The sequence below is a fragment of the Micromys minutus genome, assembly GCF_963924665.1.
Source record: "Micromys minutus genome assembly, chromosome: 1".
Taxonomy (NCBI): domain Eukaryota; kingdom Metazoa; phylum Chordata; class Mammalia; order Rodentia; family Muridae; genus Micromys; species Micromys minutus.
In genome coordinates this window covers 151,532,926-151,556,319 of record NC_137969.1, presented here as the reverse complement: position 1 = coordinate 151,556,319, position 23,394 = coordinate 151,532,926, and the positions used below count along the sequence as shown (strand labels likewise).

The window sequence follows — 23,394 nt, the reverse complement described above, 5'->3', positions numbered from 1 at the left end:
CCAATCTTAAAATCACAAATATAATCTTATTAATTTAACCCAGTACCTAATACCATGACTCTTTAATACAGTTTTTCATGATATAGTGACCCCCCCCAACCATAAAATTATTTTATTGCTACTTCCATAACTACAGTTTTGCTACTGTTAAGAAATATAATATAAATATCTGATATGCACATGGTCTTAGACAAACCTGTGAAAGGGTCATTTGACCCTGAATGGGGTCATGACCCACAGGTTGAGAACATCTGATCTAACCCAAAAACGGGGAGGGTTTCCTCGACTCTCTACATATCTAATGCCCATGTCCTCTTAGTTTATTTCATGTTCCCTATTCTCTTCTTTGTGATCTAGCCTTGTCTGGGGTTTTACCATTTCATACCTAGCTTATTACAATGGCCTCCTAACTTGGGGTTGTGCCAGCCACCCAATAAAAACAAACAAACAAACAAACAAAAAACCAGATTTATTACTCATGACAACAAAATCATTTAGCTTCGTGAAATATTCAGTCAGGTAACTTTTTGCTTAACTGTTGTGATTTGAATAGGATGTGTCCCCTTCCCTTAAGATTCACCCCAGCCCATGGTGCTACTTAGGAGGTTCTAGTAACTTGAGGCAATGGGTCTACCTGGAGAAAATGACTCACAAGCAAGGAAAGGTCTTTGAAAGTGCTTTGCCTGTGCCTATTTCCTTTTTATTTCTCTCTGATTTCTGTCTACCACAAGGTAAAAATTTTCTCCACTACATGCTCCTGACCCCATGATGTTCAGAAGCTCAGATGCCTGGGGCCACGTGGTCATTCACCCCAGAAACTATAAGCTAAAATTAATCTTTACTTCTTCAAGTTGGTTGTGTCCAGCATTCCATTAGTACAACACACACCTCTTCAGTGCTTCTCCGTGGATGACAGGAAAGGGGTTTTACAGCATGGCCTCTGAATTCATCCACACTTGGGCTCCCCTTCTTGTGCATTCTCTACCCCTCCCTCCTCTCTACCACTGGATGCTTAAGAACCAGCATTTCCCAGTAGGTATTCATCATCTCACAAAATAACAAAGAGCCTCTTTTCACCATACTCCCTCCCAGAGAACCACATTTCTTAGCCTGTGTACCAGTCAGTGATGGAGTTTGATGTTTTTACACAAGCTGTTTTCTCAGACGCATCCTCTCTCTAAGACTTTACCAAAGGTCTCTGGATATGATCACCAGTTTCTGAAACACAAAAGCTCTTCCCTGGTGGTCATCTTTATGTCACGATGGAAAGTACCTGATGCAGCTGAAAACATCTGTTTGTTTTTACAGCATTTTCCTTTATTGGCTTCCATTATTTTCCATTTTTTAAACTTTTGTCTCTATCTGTGTCACTCATCAGTCCTGATTACTTGGTGTGTACACATTAACACTTCCCGAGCCCACTTTCTTATTCTATCCACATCTTCATTCCCTCATCCACTCTAACAGCTGCAAATGCCACCCACATCTGAGGGCTGTCAGTTTACATCTCCAGCCTTAGCTTTCCGGAAAACTGTGCCTGCAACTGATACCAGACATGCCCACGCAGGTATTTAACCCACAACTCACTCTCCATCTGCTTTGTTTCATTTTTTTTGCCATGTCAGCGAATAGTGACAGCACATATCAGAATGTACCGATAAGCAACACGCCTTCCCTGACAAGAGACAAAGTAGACAAAGGCACAGCACATTTAGAGACAAAGACACTTCAAAAGAATATAAAAGGCAATCCATTATGAAGATCTGACAGTTCTATATTTAATTCTGTTGTCTGAGGATATGCAAATTTGAAATAGGCAAACAAAAGTAAGACACTGACAAATTCCCAAAATATTAACAGAGAACTATACAACATCTCTACTCAATTAGTTATACAATAAGCAGACAACAAATTATTAGATGTATAGATGATCTGAAAAACACAATTTACAAACTAGCCCTAACTGTTACAGATATGTCCAACTACCTAATACACATTTGATCCTACGTCTATGTCCTATTGCTTTGATACAACACTCAAAACAAAAGCAACTTTGATAGGAAAAGATTCAGGTATCTTAAACATAGACTATAGTCCATTACTGAAATCAAGACAGCAACTCAAGGCAACAGCTTGGTTGCTGGAATTGAAGGGGAAAGCCATGGAGGAATTTTGCTAACTGGCTTGCTCTCCACAACTCACTCAGCCTGCATTTATTTTTAAATACAACTCAGGTCCACCTGCTTAGGGGCAGCACTGCCTAGACTGTGCTTGGCTATCCCACATTAATCAAGAAATTGCCCCACAGGCAAAACTACGGGCAATATGATGGAGACATTTCTTAGTTGAGGTTCCTCTTCCCCTATTATCCTGTCTCTGTCAAGCTGACAAAAACTACCTAGCACTGTATCCAAGGAACATTCCCCAAAGTTGATGATTTCTTATACCATGACAAATTCAAAGATTAAAGTCAATTAGGGTGTGTTCTCCAGGATATTAAGGCACATAGATAACAAAATTGGCTAGAATACCCCAAAAGTTCTGGATCTTTAGCAACTTATTTCTAAACAGTTCACTGATAGAGGGGAAAATTGCAATGGTCTTCAGAATATTTTTTGGACAATAAAATACAAAATATCAAGACTTGTTATGCATAGAAGGAAAGGTATATCTATAAATACATGTATTAGAAAAGACTGTTGAGAAGTCAGTGCTTAAGGATGCATTTTAATAGGTGGAAAATAAAGACCAAACACACCTAATGGAAGTAAATAGAAGGAACAGTAAACATACAAGCAGAAGATAAGTAATCAGAAAGCAAAGAATGATGCAAAGACTGCTATCCTGCAGAGAGGCATTGTCTAGACTAACACTACTCACACAAAGACAAAAGCACATTGCTGCACATTTGATAGAAAAAGCAACTATGATAATTTTTGTTCCAATGAACCAGAAAGTTTACCTAAAGTCAACGATTCCCTTCAAAAACAGCTGACTAAAAATTTCATTAAAAGTTGAGTATAAATACAATTTTAGCTATTAAAGATCCATCAAGTGAAACTAAAAAACTCTAAAACACACACACACATACACACACACACACACACACACACACACACACACACACACAGTCCCAGCTATATTTGACCTCACTTGTAAACTCATCTAAGAATTAAGACTAATTTTCTGTAAACTTTCTCAGAAACAACAACAACAACAAAGGGTGATTGTATTAGCTTTTCTTGTTGCTGTAACAAAATATCTGACATTACTGTCTCAAAGGCAGTAAAATTCTTTTAAGGTTGTTTCAGCTGATCTAGCCCATTCATGATTGGCTTCATAAGCTTGGAGCGAGCAACACAGTGGCAGGAGCATGGATGGGGAGGCTACTCATCTTATGGTGGTCAGAAAGCCGAAAAGGCAATACTGGAAGGAGCCAAGGCAAAACAGTCAGCCACAGTGACCTCCTTTCCCAGGTAGACTCAACATCCTACATTTTTAAGAACTTTAAAAATAACATCATTAGCTGTGGACCACACCTTCAACGTGAGTCTCTTTCAGACACTTCATCTGCCAACCTTAACAGATATACAGTCAAACTTAATTTGAGTACAGAACAATCACAACTCCACACATTCACAAGGATGTTAAGAGGAAGGACTATCAAGAGTTATCTTTCTTTAAAAATGGGTGCCAATGCCAATATTTTGGACAAAAGTAATCTGATTACTGTGATAAATGAAAAGGACCAGCCATGATGATGGTTGGGTTTCTTATAGCAACATGGGGTATTTTCCTTAAAAAAACTGAAGATGATCAGGTGAGTGACAGTGAGCCATCTTGAATTACACTGTAACCATGTGTGCAGAACAGGAGAATGACTACAAAGAAGTGGGGGGGGGGTTCTTGTTTTGTAGCTCATGCTGGCTTCAAACTCACAAATTCTCCTGCCTCTGCCTCCTAGAAGTGGGGATTACAGGCATGGCACTATATTCAGCTACCAGTAAGGACTCACAAGCTGTTCAACACTAGTCCTTACCAGGGAAATAGAAAATGGCATTATATGCCATCTCCTTAACAGTGGGACTAACTAGACTTTGGAAGGAATCACATGCCAAGTACTGACAAGGTGTGGATCTGCAACTTGTACACTTTGCTAGCCCAAGTGCAAACCGGTATTCTCAAAACCCGGATGGTTGATACTAATTGTCAACTGGAGGTGTTCTAGAAACACCAAGGAGCCAAGCCTCTGTATGTACCAGTTAGGAGTTATCTAGATTAGGTTAATTAAAATGGGAATAGCTAACTTAACTACATATGATAATGTTCCATGGGCTAAGATTCTAGACGAAGAAGAAGAAGAAAGTGAGCTGAGTACTAACATTCATTGCTCTTCACTTCCTGAATTGAGATGCAATGTGACCAGTTGCCTTGAGTTCATGCCTCGATGACATATCCATGATGGGCAATTCTCTGTGAACTATAAACCATCATAAACCCTTCCTTCTTTAAGTTGTGTCTTGTCAGGCATTTAGTCACATCCATAGGAAAAATGCTGAACACAGAGACCATGCTTGAAATAACTCACATGACAACCAGCATTATAATTACACCATCTCTACACAACACACAGGTAGCAATGAAAACTAAGATGCTGATATGCAACAGAATAAGTGTTTACAAATAACAGTATTGAATAAAAGAAGAGATGGATGAGTACATATTATGTAATTCAGTTGGTTGACTGTTGAAAACCAGGCAAAATAAACATCTGTGGGAGAGTAAGAGTGATTCAGGGTAATAGAGGACCATGATCATTTGAAAATACTGAGCTCCTTGTAGGAGGGGCTGTCCACAAGCTGACTATCCACAGCAGCTGATTATGATTTGTCTCATGCTCTGGCAGAGGCATGATTTTGCTGTTGAAGGTAGTTTATATTTGAAATTCTGGGGATTTTTGAAAGTGTATAAATGTGAGAGCCCCCAGGGAGCCTGTTGTTGCTGCTGCCGCCTCTGCTGCTGCCGGTTCCTGCTGCTATGTTTGCTAGACTGCTGGTTGCTGCTGCTGCTGCTGCTATTGTTTGTTTCTGTTGCTGGTTGGAGATATCCTGCCTATGAAGATGCCCCCCAAAACTCGATGTCCCTAATCAGTAGGAAGTAGTCTAAAGGTACCTATGTGCCCTTTCCCCATCTAACCTTCTTCCTCGGCCACCTAGTGTTTGTTGGGATCGAGAAGAGTGGTGGTTATAAAAACCCAATAAAATATGGTTACAATTGTGTACTTGTTAAGACTATCTTTTATGTTATTCACGTGTATGTTATTCCTTGAGAGTGTATGACACCTTTGTGAAGGTAGTTACAGAGGCCAGAGAGGGCATCAGATCTAAAACTGGAGTTACAGGCAACTGTGAGCTGCCTGATACGGGTGCTGGGATGAATTGTAGCAGGCATTCTTAACCCCTGAGCCATCTCTCAACCACCAATGCTGTACTTTTAATAATGCATTTTAATATGGGTCTTTTTAAAAGCTACTTTACATTGTGCATTTTTTCATTAGAGAGGACAGGTTTCAGAGGCTCATTTCACTTCGCCTTTCTCATGAGTACAGTATTGGGGCACACAAATTATATCTGACCATGAAGGGACTCTCTCTACCACAGTAACCTCGGCCCTTGTTTCTTGCTCATTGGAAGAGCAATGTTTTTGTTTTGTTTTATTACAACTGCAAAACAGAGTCAAGCTTTTTTGTTTGTTTAAAGCAATATAACTCAGACTAAGACTACACATTTAACAAACCATGTCTTGGGGGTTTAACTGCACTTCAGTAAGGCCTTCTGCACATCAGATGTGCACAAGAGTATATGTCAGGAGTTGCCCACATTCCTAGGCAACTATGGAGCAATATTATGGAATGATTTTATCAGTGTCTTGATGAATATATTATTGTGACTGAATACAATAGCCATCTATTCAGAATTGACAGCAACTGTGGATGTGAGAGTTAGATACAGTAAACGTTCAAGAGGTAGCTCATGTGTTCTAGGTTATTCGTTTGGAGATGCTGCAGCAGAGGCAGCGCCAGCTACTAATTGAGTCACCTGCTCAGCCTGAGAGTGGCTTCCAACCCGGGGCCCTTCCTTATGCCACACAATCTTTCAGATATGAAAAGTAAACATAGTTGGAAAATGGTCTTTTACATAAAGGTAAAATGTAAAATTAATGAGTGTTTTTAGCCTTCTGGGTTTTTATTTAAATACCCCCAAAAGTCCTAAATTTTAAGCATTTAAATCATCCCTCATTCTCATCCCCAGTAATTGAAAGGAAAAGAAGAGAGATAAATAATAGTGTATTTCTGTCTCAACCAAAGGAGGTCAGGAATGAACATTCTCATGAATGAAGTCTTGCAAGGCTCACTTAAAAAAAATCCAAAAAGCACACATCAAGATTACATTTCAAACCATACTGACAAGCTCATTCCATGAATGACCAAGAGAGCAGGGGAAGTGGGCTGACCCTAATGGTTTTCTTCATTGAGGGAGCTTGCAAAGCTCAAGCTGTGTATCTGGAAAGGTCATTTATGTTATTAAATAGCTTGGAACGCATACACTTTGTGCTTGGCAAAGATCTTCCTGTTGGAGACCAAAGCTGTAGAGTGGAGCTGGGGGCACAGCCTGGGGAAGCACAGGTTGGCCAGATGTCTGTCTGGGTCCAACAAAACCTTGATATTTCATATAAAAAAACAAAATCAAGTATCTGAGACAATGAAGAAAAAAATCAAGTTCACAAAATAGGATGTTTTAATACATAAGACTTTGTTTTTTTCTATCAAAAGACAGCATCTCCCTCTGGCTTACCAAAAACTTGTGGAAATCTTCCTGTATCCACCTCTAGAGTGCCGAGATTATAGGTGTGTGAACTCTTATACCAACTGATTTTCTTTTTACACACACACACACACACACACACACACACACACGGGGGGGGGGGGGGGCGGAGAAGGGGAGAGGAGGAGAGGGAGAGAGGGGGAGAGAGAGAAAAAACAAAAACAGAAAACAGCAAAAAATGCCCATATAGTGCATTGCCCGTGTTTCTCCAGAGAAATAAGGCAATATACTTCTGAATGTGAAAGCACATTTTCTATTTTCTTCCTATTTCTTTCTACCAAGTCTAAGATAATATTGTATAAAAAACTAGAAAAGTAATAGAAAGAGGGGGGAAGTGCATGAGAAGAAATTAGCTTTGTTACAGAAAAGAAATATTTCTTAAAAATCTAAAAGGATAATACAAGAAGTCATATATATAAGACCATTTTTCTATCCTGTGGGCACTGCAGGTTAACAACTCATAAATTTATTATCACATAAAGGATGGTCACAGAAAACGGAGCGTTCAGGTCCCACTGTGACCTATATGCTGCTCAGAAAGTTCTCTTAATGCCACAAACCATCCTATGCATGTTCCCTTTCATGGCTCCCAAAAGGGACAAAAACATTCGAGACATACATGTGCATTTTATGTCGTCTTAAGTCTTATAACTGAAGTATTACTTCATCTTAACTCATCCAGTAGTATATGTTTACATTGCCCTACATTAATTTAATAGCCCTACATGTTTATACCAGCCTGCTTGGAGAACACAGAGATGGGATTCTAAATTCTGAGCCACACTGTACGTTTCATTTTCCTGCACCCCTGCTTAGGCTAAGCAGCCAGTGTGCACTGGGAGAAAGCCCTCAGCATAGGCCAAGCATATCAAACCCCCGATTCATCTTTTTGACACATGGGCCCCAGAGGCACCATAAAATTGGCCAAGGAAATATCTTTTTTTTTCTTACTATTCTAATTTTTCTCTTTCTATATTTCAGTAGAAAGCTAAGAAGGATCAATTTTAAAGCCACAGAAAATAGACATATACCTCTAAATATAAGAGCCCCAGTGCTTCAGGGCAGGGAATCATAGTGCTGACTGGAACCTCTCTGGCAACTAAGCCACAAAACAGTTTGAAACATCAAGCATTTAGTGGGTGAATGGGAAAGCTGAGTTGGTTATGTGGAATTCTTGGGGAGCACAGAAGGTGAAGGATTAAAGCCGATAATATAGAAATTAACTGCTGTGCTCCATTATACATGACTTTAACTGTGGAGACTGTAACCCATCAATACATAGACCTAGGCCTGGAACTTCCTGATAATTTCACTCACAAACACATAATCCGTGGATCCATATTCTGTAAGCACGAGTAATACGAAACGAACACGTTTTAAATGTCCCTGCTTCTACGTAACAACACAAGCAGACAGTGACTAAAGTGCCCGTGTGAGAAGCAGTGGTGCAGTCCTCCTCTCCAGCTCCTGCACCGGAGCCACCATGAATGTCAGGGGATGGTCTCTGACGTCCTTCATCCTGGGAAGGCAACAGTACCAAAGACAGAAATCGGGAGAAGCTGGCCAAAACGGATACAACCACACACAATGTCATCTCTGCGTTTGGCTTCACACCCACTTCAGTGGTGGCAAGGCAACTGGCTTCGGCATGATCTATGACCTTTGATTCTTTAGGAGAAGAAGAAGGAGCCTAACACAAACTTGCAAGTCACAGCCTTTATGAGAAGAAAAAATCTCCCACAAACAGCAAAAGGTTTGCAAGAACAGAATGAAGAAGGTCAGAAGGGCTTCAAAGGCCAATGTTGGTGCAGGCAAAAGGCCAAAGGAGGAGATCTGTGGTGACTTGATGTTCGGGTGTGATGTGCAGGCTTCTGAGAGGACAAATGAACTAAAAAGCTTCCACGAAGAAGAAAAAGAATCACTGACAGTGATAATGACAGTCACAGAGCTGTGTAGCCCAGGCTCCACTGTGGGTTGGTGGCTGCCACCCAACACCCAGATAGCACGTTCCTCATCATCCAGGGGAAATGTTGAGCACTGCCTCAGTAACTTACCCAGTCCACACAGCTAAGAAGGAGCCAGGCATCTGCACACTCTCACATTCCACAACTTACCTGTCCAATCATTTCTGTGCCTGACCATTACTCAGGACAGGATTTACAGAAACAGGGAGACTTTGCAAATGTGCACGACACACTTGGTTTACAGCAATCTCATTACAAAGGTTTCCTAATACACGATGAACTAAAGACACTCCCCTTCCACCATTTATTCATCAAATACTGACTTTCCCCTAACTATTTCCAGTGGCATACACGCCACAGGGCAAAACTAAAAACAGTCCTGAGAGTCTGGCAATGGTAACGGCAACCCACAAACGTAGAGCAGGGTGGTAATCAGGGAAGAAAAAGCCAAACACTGAAACAGGAATTCACATTCACTAAAAATAAGGAAGTCCAGGAAAATGGAATAAAAAGTTTTCTGAGAAGATACAGTATTCAGACAAAGATCACAAAAAGGAGGGACAAGGGTCTCTGTATTCCTCATTAGCATAATAAATGTCCTCATAGTTGCAGCCCAAAGCATACACTCAGTACCTCACTCGCCCATGGCTTTATTGTGAAGGTTACGTGAGACAAAGCCATGGAGCACTTAGCGTAGTGCCTGAGTCAGTGACAACTCCACGAACGGACACTAGCCACTGCGAATGCCACGATGGGACCCTCTCCCTGTCCACTTGCACCGGGAATGGGACACAATTGCTGAAGTAACTTCTAACATGACAGGTGACGCAATACAATTTAGGTCTGAAGTACGACAACACCTTAAGAGAACTTCCCATGGCCTAAAAAGGCCTCCCAGTGTAGATGACACCAAAAGGATTGTCAACAGCAATTGTGGGTAGCAACACCAGGTGTGTGCTGTCTGTTCCCATTCACTGGCTTCACTTTCGAAAATCTTATGTCTATCATTTGGTTGCAAGGAAAGTGTGGATTTATTCAAGAGATGATTTGCCTAATCTGGTCTTGTAAAAGGTTAATAGAGTCTAGAAATGTTAGAAAGTTCTTGAAACTTCTTCTTCTATCATGAGTTTCTCTAGCGACTGTTGCTAGAAAATCAAGGGACACACTGGGAAAATGGATTCTGGGCCTAAAGCTAGCTTATTCCATCACCCCCCCCCCCCCGCCCGCCGCCGCCTTCTCTCCGCATAATGACTTAAATACCCATTTTTACTCACACATGGTGAAACGCATTCTCAGGAGGAATGTGAACAGCAGCTCTTACAGATGGAACTTCCTTCACCTAGAATATTGGCTGAACCTTTTTTCTTTTTTCTTTATCTTTTCTACATGTGGCAGACAGACTATCCCTTTGTTTACCTTCCCCCTTTTCATCTAGTAAAGGTAAAAACACTCAAATTGTTTCTCCTCAGGAGAGTTTTTCAGTTTATGATTTTAAAATAATGATGGTGATGGTGGTGGTGGTGGTGATGATGATGGTGGTGGTGGTGGTGGTGGTGGTGGTGGTGATGGTGGTGGTGGTGGTGATGATGGTGGTGGTGGTGGTGGTGGTGGTAGTGATGGTGGTGGTGGTGGTGATGGTGATGGTGGTAGTGATGGTGTTGGTGTTGGTGGTGGTAATGGTGATAATCCTAAAAACCTTCCAGCCAAGCAGCAAGATGTAATATATTTTGGAGTCAGAAATATTGCTCTTTAGTGATAGATATGAAGTTCTACCTTTGTACCACAAAAATACTAGTGCTCCTGTGCTTCTCCTCAATTGTTCTGCACTGTGTGTAGTAAATGTACCTCAAGGTCAAACACATAGCATACTAGCTTCTGGTTCTTTATTTTCTGGAGTGGACCTGTCTAATGATGACAGAGTTAGTCACATGTCCAAAGGTGACTTTCACTCACATGCTGTCTCTGTTATTGACATGCTTCAAGAAGCCAACCATCTGTGGCAGATGAAGCGTTGTTATACTCTTTCTGGATGAATGTGTGAGCAAGGAGTGGCTTGTTACTAGTACCCAACAAGGGCATCTATAAGTCTGCAATGGTAGGGTTTAATTTTGTGGAGACTGAGGAAAAAACTCTAGAGTTCCAGCTAGATGCTGTAAGAAATGCCCTCTCTTTCTTGACAATCTTGAATTCTCAATCAGTACCAGAACCGCATGAAGACTAGGGCAAGTTTGCCATCACTCAATCACTCTGAGTGTCATCATGAGAAGTCAGAAACAACAGCAGCAGCAGCAGCATTGGTGGCGGGAGAGCAGAGCAATAGAATAAAGAATTGAAACAAAGGCTTTGACCTTTTCTTTTCAACAGGAGAAAACCAAATAATGGCAGACCTGCATCTGTTCGGAAAGCAGGATTTAATTCCAAGAGTAGTTCTCTGTAGATTCCTAGTGAGGTTCTCTTATTTCCATAGAATGCCCTCTCTCTGTCCCCAGTGTCAGCTGTTACTAATGGAGCCTGTGCTGAGATCATTCTGCCAAAGCTCACACTTTACACAAGGCTCATACTCACTGTTGTATAGCCTGGGTTTTTATGCCTCTGTGGGGAACAGAACTCATGCTGGCGATAGGGAAAAGGCCTTCTGCTTGTCACTTTGAACCTTTGACTACTATTTGCAGCAAAGACCAGCTTAAAATGAATAGCATTGAATATGGATCTTTTACTTAAGTAGAAAATAACGTTTTTTCAAGTTCACATAGAGAAGCAGAGCAGCCAGGTCTGCCGCCCTCCTGAGCATCTCACCAGCGCCCTCTCTGGCTCTAGAGATTATGGATCCCTGAACTCAGCTCCACTTCTTTTACTTACAGGATTATCATTTCCCAATGTCTTGTATCATTTTCATGTGTCTACTAGTTTATTGTCTCAAAACTCAGAGCTCTGTTTTGGGTGCTAGTCACTGAAACTCCCTGGGTACTTTCGATTGTCATTTGCACATAGTAGGCACTCACTGAATGTTTTTTGAGGAATAGGAATAGAGGTTTGTGGTAGCGTGTTTACCTAGCATGTGTGAAGCCCCAAGTTTCATTCTCAGCAATTAGAATAAACAAATAGACAAACACACATTGTTTGTTGAATGAATGAATGTGTTATCTGAAGTGTGAAGTTATGAAGGGTTTACCGAATGCGGGTAAGAGGCCCAATAAACAGCTGACAAATAGAGGAAATAATACAGGGAAAGATCCCTAAGTCCTGTAATTCTCAACAGTGCTTTACTACGCTGCTGGCTTCTTCTGATCCCTGTGAAACTAGTGTGATCACTCTACCATGTGAGTCAGCTGGAGGGCACACGATCCAGTAACATGTAATATTCCCAAACACCACAGGATTACAACACAAATTCTCAGTGAGCCTTGACACATGGTGGGAATGAGGCCAGAGGCAGGGTGAGGCAAAGTCAGGGAACAGGATTCCAGGGGAGTCTGGTGGCTCCCAGTGTATCTGCCCCTCTCCTATGCACACATGTTCTGCTAACAATGATGAAAGCATTTGCTGAACTGGCTAGTGAACACCGTGACAAAATACCATTTGTGCAAATTATAATTCAACAATAAAAATAATAAATTAAGGAGCAAAAGAATGAAGAATTTTAAAGTAAATGTATAGAGTAAAATGGGTTATAAGATGGTGATGTAAGGGAATTAAATTCATTATCATTTCCCACACAAGTCCTCTGCTTACATTGTGAAAAGAATAAGGCAGAAAGAGAACTGTATGTAACTCAGAGACAACAGTGAGGGACAGGCAGACAAAGGACTATTCCCCTGGAGTTTTCTAACCCGACGCTGGGATTTAGAATGTATCCATCACATGATATGAGGCGTGCTACATCATGTGGTTATTTATATATCCATGAAGTGAGATTCTATCACATGATTTACATATAAATGAACAATGTATCCTAACACCACTACTTAACCTTATTTCCCCTTCCTACCATGTATGGTCCATATGGGCAAGAGCTACCTGCATGGTGCCTTCTGAGCAGTGTCTGCCTCTGTAAGGTCAGTGATACTTCAATGAATGACTAAATAATATTTCATTCATCAGCTCATCCTGCTCCCTACCCCACTAGAGCTTTGAATGGTACGCCACTTCTTGTTCCCAGATACCACACTCAGTACCATTACGGGATGAAGGACTGGAGATGCTCTCTTATCTACACAGACTTCACACGTCTTCAGTCCTGTAAGACCGAAGATTTGCCTCTTGATAGTCATTCAGTCATTAAGACAGACACTGGCAACTGTCCAAGATCTGGGGGAGGATACAAGGGCCCAACACCTTTGGCTATGCTAGGCCAACTTCTTTGTACCACCCCTAGTTGCTTTACTCTGGTTGAAATGAGTGTCACTTCCAGCAGTGACATGGCTTCAGCTGCTCACAAGGAAGCTGGTGAATGGACGTAGACCAAGAGTGCCAACCACTGTTCAGCATTAATTCAAACACTATGCACACCAGCTGCATTGCCAAACCCCGATCACATGATCTGGCTTTGTCCTGTGCCACAGCCAGGGATCATGTGAGGACAGCACTATTGCCATGAGTTTCAGACTTAATCCAACAAAAGAAAACTTGGACCAATGTAGTGTATTGGACTAATCCCTAAAAACAAAATTCTTAAGGAACTTATTCAAGGAAAAAAAATGACATGTTTAATAATTAGCTGTACTACCATACATCAGCACAGTATTCTAAAATTACCTTTTATAACCTGTAAAATGTCCAGTCTTGGGAATATGGAGGAATGGAGAAAGTGTCAAAGAGAGCTCAGCAACTTACAAAGCATTAGATGTTTTCTAAAAAACACATTTTTAAGGTCAGGCCCTTGCCAAGTAAATGACCAAAATAATTAGGGCTGCAACCAAATAAGAGCGATTATATAACTCCTAATTTGCAGAAATCAGTGTGTTAAAAGGTTGAGAGAAAAGTGAGCACATCTAAAAAGCAAATGCACACTGCTAACACTCGGTCCATTCATTTGGAAGGACAGCTTCACAGTCGAGCATCTGAGATGATCTGCCCTTTTTGAGCACAGTGACCCAGCAGCAGCAGTAACTCTGACCATGCCTCAGGAAAGAAGGACGTTACTGCGTATGATTTAGAGTGAAGTACATGTAAGCCTGAATCTTTCTGGAAATGTGGGGCTCTATGAGTCTGCCTGAGGTGAGGCAGTACCCCTCTGGGCTCGGGAAAGAATGTGTGCACCCACAACATCCTCAGAGCCCCACACATACACTTCACATAAAACACGAAGCCTGAGTTCCTTGTAAATCTCCCATCACCCACATCATAATGTCGCCTTCCTCCACTTCCCCACTTGGGATTCCTTCCAAACCCTTTACTCCATCGGCTCCAGCTCCACCCTCTACTATCTTTCTCCCATCCTAGCCAAATCTGCTGTCCATGTTTTGTCTGCTCAGCAGGAGAACAATTTCAACAATCTCCGTTTTATAAGATCAGTTTATTCCTCCCAATATAATAATTGGTTTCAGCTGAACCTGGACGCCGGTCCTCAGCCAGGCTCACTGTAGAGCTAGCTGCCAGAGAGCAGGCACTGCCTGCTGCAGATTTCTCCCAGAGCAAAGAATTGCTCAGGCCTGGAATAGAATGTTTACAATGTACTTTTTAAAAAATGCAGCCGAGTTTCAATAACCCAGGTCTTCAAAAAGAAAAGAAGAAGAAAAATTACAATAGATTTAGAATCATGGGACTCTTACTTTTAAAAAGGCTCAGATGGATGATTCTACAATTTGTCAAACTATAATGTTGTGGAGAGCAGAAAACTAACAGCCAGTGCAGTAATGTGCAAACATTCAAAGACCACAAACAGGAATCTAAATGAATCTAAATGTCTTACTGCCTCATAGCCTTTGGAGAACATGTACAATGTAGGTACATAAGAAAATGGATGGGCTAAGAGCATTGCTTCTCAACCTGTGGCTTGCAACCCTTTTGACAAACCTCTGTCTCCAAAACTATTTATATTACAGTTCACACGAGTAGTAAAATTAAGGCTATGAAGCAGCAATGAAAATAATTCTATGGTTGGGGCCACCACGACACGAGGAACTGTATTAAAGGGTCGCAGGGGCCACCACGACACGAGGAACTGTATTAAAGGGTCGCAGCGTTAGGAAGGCTGAGAAGCACTGGCTTAGCGGTAGGAAGATGAGAAGTATAATACTGGATAGTCTCTGTTCCCAGTGGTACAGAGACATCAACCAGGGTATCATGTTTATAAACAGAAGAAACTAGATGACCCACACAAAGAGTAATGCAATCAGAAAACACATCACAGTCTACCCAGAATGCTCAGTTCCAGAAGACTTCACTCATTAGTATAGCCCAGAATGGGAACCACCTGTGAGTATTTTCAGGCCTACAGGCTCCGGTATGCTATCTGTAAATTCTGAAATGGTTGAGCTGTGTGTTCAAGTACAAGTCACCTTGTCACACAGAAGCCTTGGGCCTTGAATTACAAACACCCTTTTAAGACCTTGAGTCGTGTTGCCTGTTCTATAAGAAATCATCTCTCAGCTTCTTCATGTCAGAGTTATAGGGTTTCTTATGGGTTCCCTTACCTTCGCATGTATGGCCATCTGCAGAGACGGAGAAGCCCTGTTCGCAGATGCAGTGGAAGGAGCCTTGTGTGTTTAGACACTCCCCATGAGGTCCACAGAGCCCCAGCTGTGCACATTCATTAGTGTCTGTAATTGAAGAGAGTTACAAACATTTGAAAAGAGATCTGTTTTACTTTCCTCTAATACCATCCATACAGTAGGAAAAACCTGGTTTTGAAAGGACTTGACTTTTCTTTTGAAACCCAACTATAGCATTTGTCTACATAAGAGACCACAAGACAAGTTGAACTGTCAGAAGGGGCGACAGACTTAGGGGCATTCAACTGTGTCAACCTATAAAAATACCAATTCTCCAAGGTTCAAGCCAAAGATGCCCCAGCTTTAGACACACCATAACTTTGAGTAATATTAATAAACAATCCAAGAAACAGTCACCAGTGAGAATACTTGCTTCTCTGTCCTCTCCAACCACCGGCGAACAACTTGACCAGAGCTTGTCACACCCGTGTCTCCATCCCCAGGATGTAGACTTCCTCAGGGCAAGGCCAGACATGCCTTGTATATAGTATTTAGCTCATAAATGCCACTCCATAAATATCTGCTGGTTATACTGGAAATAAACTTTAATCTATATTTCACCAAAATATGAGTAATGGAAATAAAAATAAAAGGAAAAGAAGGCCAGACTTTGTGGCAATGGAATTAGGGAGGATGAGGTGTTTACTATAATGCTTAACACACACCCAAAGGTCCAGAAGGAGCAATATTATGAAGATGCATAAGCAACTGGTGGCATGGAAAAGCATTTGAGCATCTTATGGTTCATTTGTCCTTTGCAGACCAGAGTGACAGAGGAGTTCTACGTACTGTTAACATGTTGAGACAGAAAGCAAAGTGTTAGAAAGCGAAGATTGTCCTCAGTGATGACAACACAGGAACCCAGAGGCAGCTCACGTATTCACAGTAGCACAGACTCATGCAGTGGCTCATGCACTGTATATCCTGGGTGGTTCACTTATCTGTGTCCCTCACCAATGTTTGCTCCTTCAGAAGGTCAGGATGTGTACACGGTGAGTTCCTTACACTTCACACTGTATATAAATAATGTCTCCAGTATGTACCCACCACAAAAGTAATATTACCATTCTACTGAGGGAACAGTAATTGACTTGGGTTCTGATGTCACAAAAGTGATCACATGTCCTCAGTACTATCTAAGGGGGTCTCTTTCTATCTTCTTGAAGTTCCTTAGGGTCTCTCTTTCCTTTTACTAAAGAGGTCCTCAATATTTCTTCTTAGAAGTTCGTATTTGTTAAATTAGAAAATTCTGTTTTCTGAATGCTCTCTACAGGCCGGATGAAAAGGATGGGTCCCTGGCAATTATGAACGTCAGGAGAATCAGGACATATGCATAGTTTAACAGTAAAGACTCTGACTTCTTGCTAGTGGCTTTTACAGCATTCAGTGCTACAACCTCACTCTTTTTCTTAAACTACTCCCTGCTTAGACAAGCCTTCTGGAGGCTCCTCTGCTTGTCCTGTTGACCCCTGTGTAGAATAATTTGTAACAACTACTGATTCACTTCCTTTTCTTATTAGCTCCGAATTTTACATCTCTCCATTGCCACATAAGTTACATAGATTGGCTTACCTACTGCTGAAACAAGGAAAGAAAGTCACAGACCATCTAAAGAAAAAGTCAGCAGCATACAGACACGTACAGAACAAGAGAGGGTCTTTTCAGTTCCATTCCACAGAGGGACTGAATACCCAGACCATATAAAGAGCTACAGATATTAAACATGAAACAAACCAAGAAACAATCTTCCAGCCAATAAATGGAATAATGACCTGAATATGCGACAATATGATTATGGAAACAAATATTTTTTTATTCACGGGGGTGAGGTGCAAATTAAAATTGTTTATAGGTTCCATCTCGTGTATCAGACATGCTGTCACCAAGAAAACAAATGACCATAAATACTGCTGAGGACACGAAGAAAGAGGAACCTTTACTTGCTGCTAGTGGGAGTATAAGCCAGTGTAGCCACCATGGACATCAACCTGGAGGTTGAGAGAAGTGTCAATGATGCAGCTATATACCAGTGCTGGGTGTCTACCCGAAGGAACCTATGTCAAGACACCACAGAGATGCGTCATAGTTGTTGCCACATGGTTCACAATAGCTAGGAAATGGAGCCGTGCAAGGAATTATTCAGCCATACAGGAAAATGAAATGATGGCGTTTGCAGGGAAATGGATGGAACTGGAAATCATTATCTTCAGAGAAACAGGCCAGACTCAGAATGACAAATGCAGCATGTGTGTTCTCATATGGGGGCTCATTTGCATACATGTAGACACATGTACATGTGGGAGTGTAAGTCATGAGACTGGGAAGTGACCACGGGAGGTGAAAATCTTAAAGGAAAAGGGAGCAGAAAAACACGCATAATTGAGGGCATATGACATGAAGGCAGAAGAGACACGTCTGGGGGCGGGGCAAACATGAGGGACCAGGGAAGGTCAGGGAAGAACATGAGGACAATGAAGCACAAGGTATGTATGAAACATCCATGATGATTACTTTGTATGCTAATTTAAAAGGCAACATAAAATAAAAGAATAACTAGCAAAAATCAGTCCAATTTTCTTGAAGGTTTTTCTCTTATCATTTTTATACATAGGACAAAGAAATGCAGCCTTGCTTTTGCCTATTTCTTAGTATGACCTCAGGATTTTCCTTTTCGATCAGACCTCTGATTCTTTTGCTTCTTCCCCACCCACTGATAATCCATCAAACTGTCAATCTGAATCTTCATCTTTGTTTGGACTTCAGTTCCGTCTCTCCCCCTCCAACTCGGCACCTAGTGTCACCTCCGTGATGGTCTGAGGGCTAATGCCATATGCGGACTAATCTGCCAGGCCTAAAGGCTTCCAGAGACTTCCCTTCTGTTTTGTTCTATGGCTCAATGAAAGCCTTTAAAAGCTACCAGCACTTGGCAGCTCTGTGCAGTAAACACTGTACACAAATACTTTGTTTTCAAAGAAGTCGTCGATTAACAAGGAACTGTCTAAAAAGTTTGACGACAGGAACCGAAGGTGAATTCCTGGACTTTTTTTTTTTCCAGGAAACTTCTAAAAAAGAACAGCATGAATATCTGGAGCTAGAGAAACATATGCGTTCAATTTGGACTGTACTTCTTGCAGCGTTGGTTTCTGAGCTGAAAGCCAGACTGTATTTAAGTTGGATTTCTTTCATGGACCCAGAATGCCATACAAATGCACAGTTTGGCATGTGCAAGTCAAAACGTGAAGCTGAGTGTGTGCTGACTCTCTTGCATGCCCTGCCACATTCCTGAAGAGACTATTAACATGGAATTTCCATATTGCCTGCACATCACCATTAGTTTTATGGGACAAAGAAAAATCATAAGCATTCTCCTGACTGAAAAAACGTCTTGACTTCAGAACACTAGGTGAGGCTGTCAACCTTTATGCCTGTCAGAGCTCAGCAATGGCTCCTGGGTAGTAACTGTGCCATCCTTTACCTTTGCAGCATTAGAACGAGCCCTGACACCAATATCTCTCAACAGAGCACCAACATAACCATGAGATTAGGGAATGGGGGACAAAGTGGAAAGAACACATCGCTGCCTCCAGTGACAGAGCGAAAGGGACCACTCAAAGGGAGGTGAGCCTGCATGCTGTAAACAGCCCTTACACTGCACACCACTTCAGAGATGTCAGTGAGAAGGCCACCTAACCTGATAACCTGAGTTAGACTCCTGGGACTTACATGGTGGAAGAAGAGAATTAATGATCTCTTGTCATGTTAGCAAGTTGTTTTCATACCTCCACATGTGGACATGCATGAGCATGCACAAACATACACACACACACACAGACACACACACACAGATACACAGACACACAGACACAGACACACACACAGATACACAGACACACAGACACAGACACAGACACACACAGATACACAGACACAGACACACACAGACACACAGACACATACAGAGACATACACACACAAACACAGACACACAGATACACAGACACAGACACACACACACAGGGATTCAAATGTTACCATAAAAGAGAAATGTCTGCCACATATTTGGTCTCAAAAGTTTTTCAAGCTGACCCATTCACTTATTCTGGAAAACGGACTGTGACAGAAAGCAAAGTCAATTTATTAATGATTGATGATCATTTACCACTATATTTTTGGAGTAGTCACATCTTTGAAAGTTGACCTCAAACCACAGACAGGAATTTTATGGACTGAGAGAACATGGAGCAATGAATGAGTCAGATGACTGAGTGAGTTCTGGGGGATTTGACTGTAGAAATTAAATGATAAAATGTTCAGTATGAGCTCTTGGGCCATTTGTACTGAGACTTAGTTTTGCCTCTATTTAGCCAAAAGAAATTAGAAAAGAAAATATTAGTTTTCAGCCAAAAAGCCTATAATAGAAATGTGGACTCAAATTTCTTAGGTTTTTGAGTGTTTTTTTCTTTTCATCTTCTGGCATATATATATGTATATATATATATATATATATATGTATATATATATCAAAATTAATTTTGTTTAAAGTTCTAAAATGGAAATATTTTGACAGAAATGTGTAATTTGAATGTTCCTTCTCTGCTACATCAACTCTGAGCACATTTAATTTCTTAACTGGAAAAATGTAAAAACCCATTTCAGTTATTGCGTTATGATAGTAAAGAAACACCTAACAGCAAATGAGGCACATGAAGTATATTTAAATCTGGGACCAATGAGAACATTGATTCTAAAAGATGTAAAGGCCCACATCTTTCACAACCCGATGACACATAGGAGAACATGGCTAGTGACATACAAATATGACTCTAGTACTATATCAGAGAGGCCACCTTCTCCACCAACGGTATATGAATTATCTGGGAAATATCAGACAACCATATCAGTGGAGAAATCTTTTGTAGTAATCAACAGTAAGAAGAAGAAGAACATTCACGTATCTTATTTATTAGTACCTTGAATATTATTCACAATTCTAAAATGGCAGAGGGACATAAAACAGTTACTCGTGCATCAGAAATAAACACATGCAAATGTAGACATAAGCATAAATTTTCAGTGGAAAATAGGTGTGAACTGGTTAGTTGTTCATGCATTCATTCATCTATCTTCTTTAGTGCTGGGCGTTGATCCCAGGGCCTCTCACATACTAGGCAAGTGCTTTGACCAGTGAGCAGTGTCTCCAAAGTCATGGACTTATTAAGACTGCTAAGTGCTGGCAAACTTATGTAACAGTATGATACAGCTGAAAACACTGGACACAGACAAACAGTATGTCAATATGCTCTCCTGTAGCACAACCATTTAACCTCAGGCTCTTCTTGTTTTACAAAAGTTGTAGGTTCAAATCTCAGCTCCACCTTTCTTAGAAAGGAGCATGCTCATTGGCATCTGAGTCTCAGTTGCTCACATACAAATGGGATATGAGGAAAATCACCTTTCATGTTGCTGCAAGAATTGAATGAGATACCCAACAGTGAGTGCTCAGTTTAAGTTACGATGATGGTACACATTAATACTTGGGTTATATCACTGTGTTCTTATTAGCACCTGTGTCAACTATATTGCTGTTTGGAAGAATAAATATTGATAAGGACTTTGGAAAATACTAATTTCTATTCTTCCTTATTTTAACTAAAACATCAATGAACTTCTTTAGGAGAGCAGAAAATGACAGGTACTGGACAAAACCAGGTGTCATAGAAAGAATAAATATTATCTTTGAAGCAAATGAAATACATCCATGATGAACACAAACAAACTAAAAGATAACTGTGAATCAAGTGCCTGCAAGGCTGGGCAATGGAAGGCTTGGGAAAGCACAGGTGACCTCAGAATCACACAAAGTGAGAGAGGCTCATGGCACATGCAAGCTTTGGCTAACCCAGAGTGGTTCCAAACAAAACATGTCTATGCTTGATGCAGACCTCAGAAAAACACTTTCCTAACAGAAAATGGCATCAGTCACATATGGATAAAGCAAGTAGAGAACCACAGATTATTGTCAGGAAGCAGGGCAGGACAGAGTATGTAATTACAAGCCAAGTGTGTAATAAAAGGGGAAAAGGAAGGTACCTTGACAGCCCTTGTCACTGAGCTGAAATCCGTCCGGGCAGGTGCAGTCATAGGACCCCAGGGTATTGATGCAGTCACCTCCCTGGCAGACACTGCTATCCTCCAAGCATTCGTTGATATCTGCAAGCCAGTACACAAATTAGGACTAAGCAAGCAATCTTATACGTATACACACACACACACTCACACACACACACACACACACACACACACACACACACACATAATCACACACACATAATCACACACACACACAATCACATAACCATGCAACGCATTGACAGTAAATGATTTCAAATGGATAGGTTTAAAAGGAGAGCATAATTTAAATGAAGCATTTTGAAATAACTTTTAGCTGTTTTGTGGCTTTGTTATTTTAAAGATGGAGTCTGGTGTGTTACATAGGCCATTCTGAAATTTCTTATCTTCCTTCCTCAGCTTCCTGAGAAAGGCCATCAGGCTTTTAGCTTTGAAGCAACACAAAAATGGTATATTTGAGATAGTGTCTAAGTGTGCAGCCTGGGCTGGCCTGGATCCCACATCTCCCTGCTTCAGACTCCTGAGCACTACATAGATGTTGTAAACATTAAATACAATTAAATGGAGTACAAGAGTCATCATTTTTTATTAAATAATAATTTACTTTCTTGTGTTCTTCCTAATAGAGAATGCATATTTTTAAAGCACATGTTATATCTTAAGCACACTTGAGCTCCTTAAGATCCAGTTTGAAAGTATTTGGCAAGCTCCACATATCAAGGGGAACTGTTATTAAAACCAAAACTCCAAGTGCCATTGTGTAAAAATAAAATTAAGTAAAACAAAACAATAAAAAAAAAACAAGCACATAAGACATTCAAATACTGTATCTGTCCCAAAAATTTAACATAAGAATGATTACAAAATACAATTATCTGACAAAGAAGTGTTGCTAAGTTTTGAGGTGACATGAATTTAGACAGAAGATATACGGACAGGCAAAGGTTTCCCTAACAGAACTTACTTAAAATCTCAGCAATAGAATGTGGATAGGGAACCTTTGCAGATGAAATCTACTGAATCCTAGTTAAGTCTTAGGGACTCTCATACATAGACTATGTCGACTTTAGCAACTATATATAAAGCATATGCCCAACTACAAGAGCTTGACACCAATCAACACTGAGTTCTGACTACAGTGATGTGAGACCATTTTGATGATGCAGAGACTTCTGTCAGGCAGATCTTTCCAGGGAATGTTTATTGCCATGTGACTTTTCATCAGAGATCATAACCCTGAACACATTCCACAAGACCCCCCCTCTGCTGTGTCTGTGTATGGTTTAAAGAAGTGGTGTTCAAGAAAGCTGAGGACCAAAACTTCCCGTCTGCTAACTAATTTGGCATTTATGGCATCTCTTGCAGGTAGTTCTGATGGCTGCTAATGCAGAGGAGAATTTCAAGAAGGAAATAAATATAGAAAGGGATGCAGTGTTCCCAACACTCTCCACTGACTCACTCAAGGATGAGGATGCTCAACCTGTGTTCCTTCATTGAACCAAATTAACTAAGGAACTGCTGTAGAGAAGAAGGGACCAGCTCTCCCAACTACCACAGGAGGTGAGGATGGAGGGGGAGGGCATCACCCCCGCACCCACACCACCTCAAGGGAAATGAGAACAGTGGCAGGGCCAGCTCCCTTGTGCTCCTGCCCTTGGGGCTAGCTAACCTGCTCCCCACCTGTCCCATCAGTGGCTGCAGCGC

General features: G+C 41.1%; 1 protein-coding gene across 2 annotated transcripts in view; it reads right to left on the bottom strand.

Moving 5' to 3' along the window:
* Window positions 1-23,394, bottom strand: part of LTBP1 (latent transforming growth factor beta binding protein 1) — a gene marked incomplete at its 5' end in the record, with an annotated part of 370,057 nt that overhangs the window by 48,968 nt on the left and 297,695 nt on the right. For both annotated transcript variants that reach the window (XM_080931548.1, XM_080931549.1), the window contains 2 exons: window positions 15,484-15,609; window positions 21,652-21,771. In XM_080931548.1, the coding sequence (XP_080787674.1) occupies window positions 15,484-15,609; window positions 21,652-21,771 (246 nt within the window). The remainder of the gene's footprint in view (window positions 1-15,483; window positions 15,610-21,651; window positions 21,772-23,394) is intronic.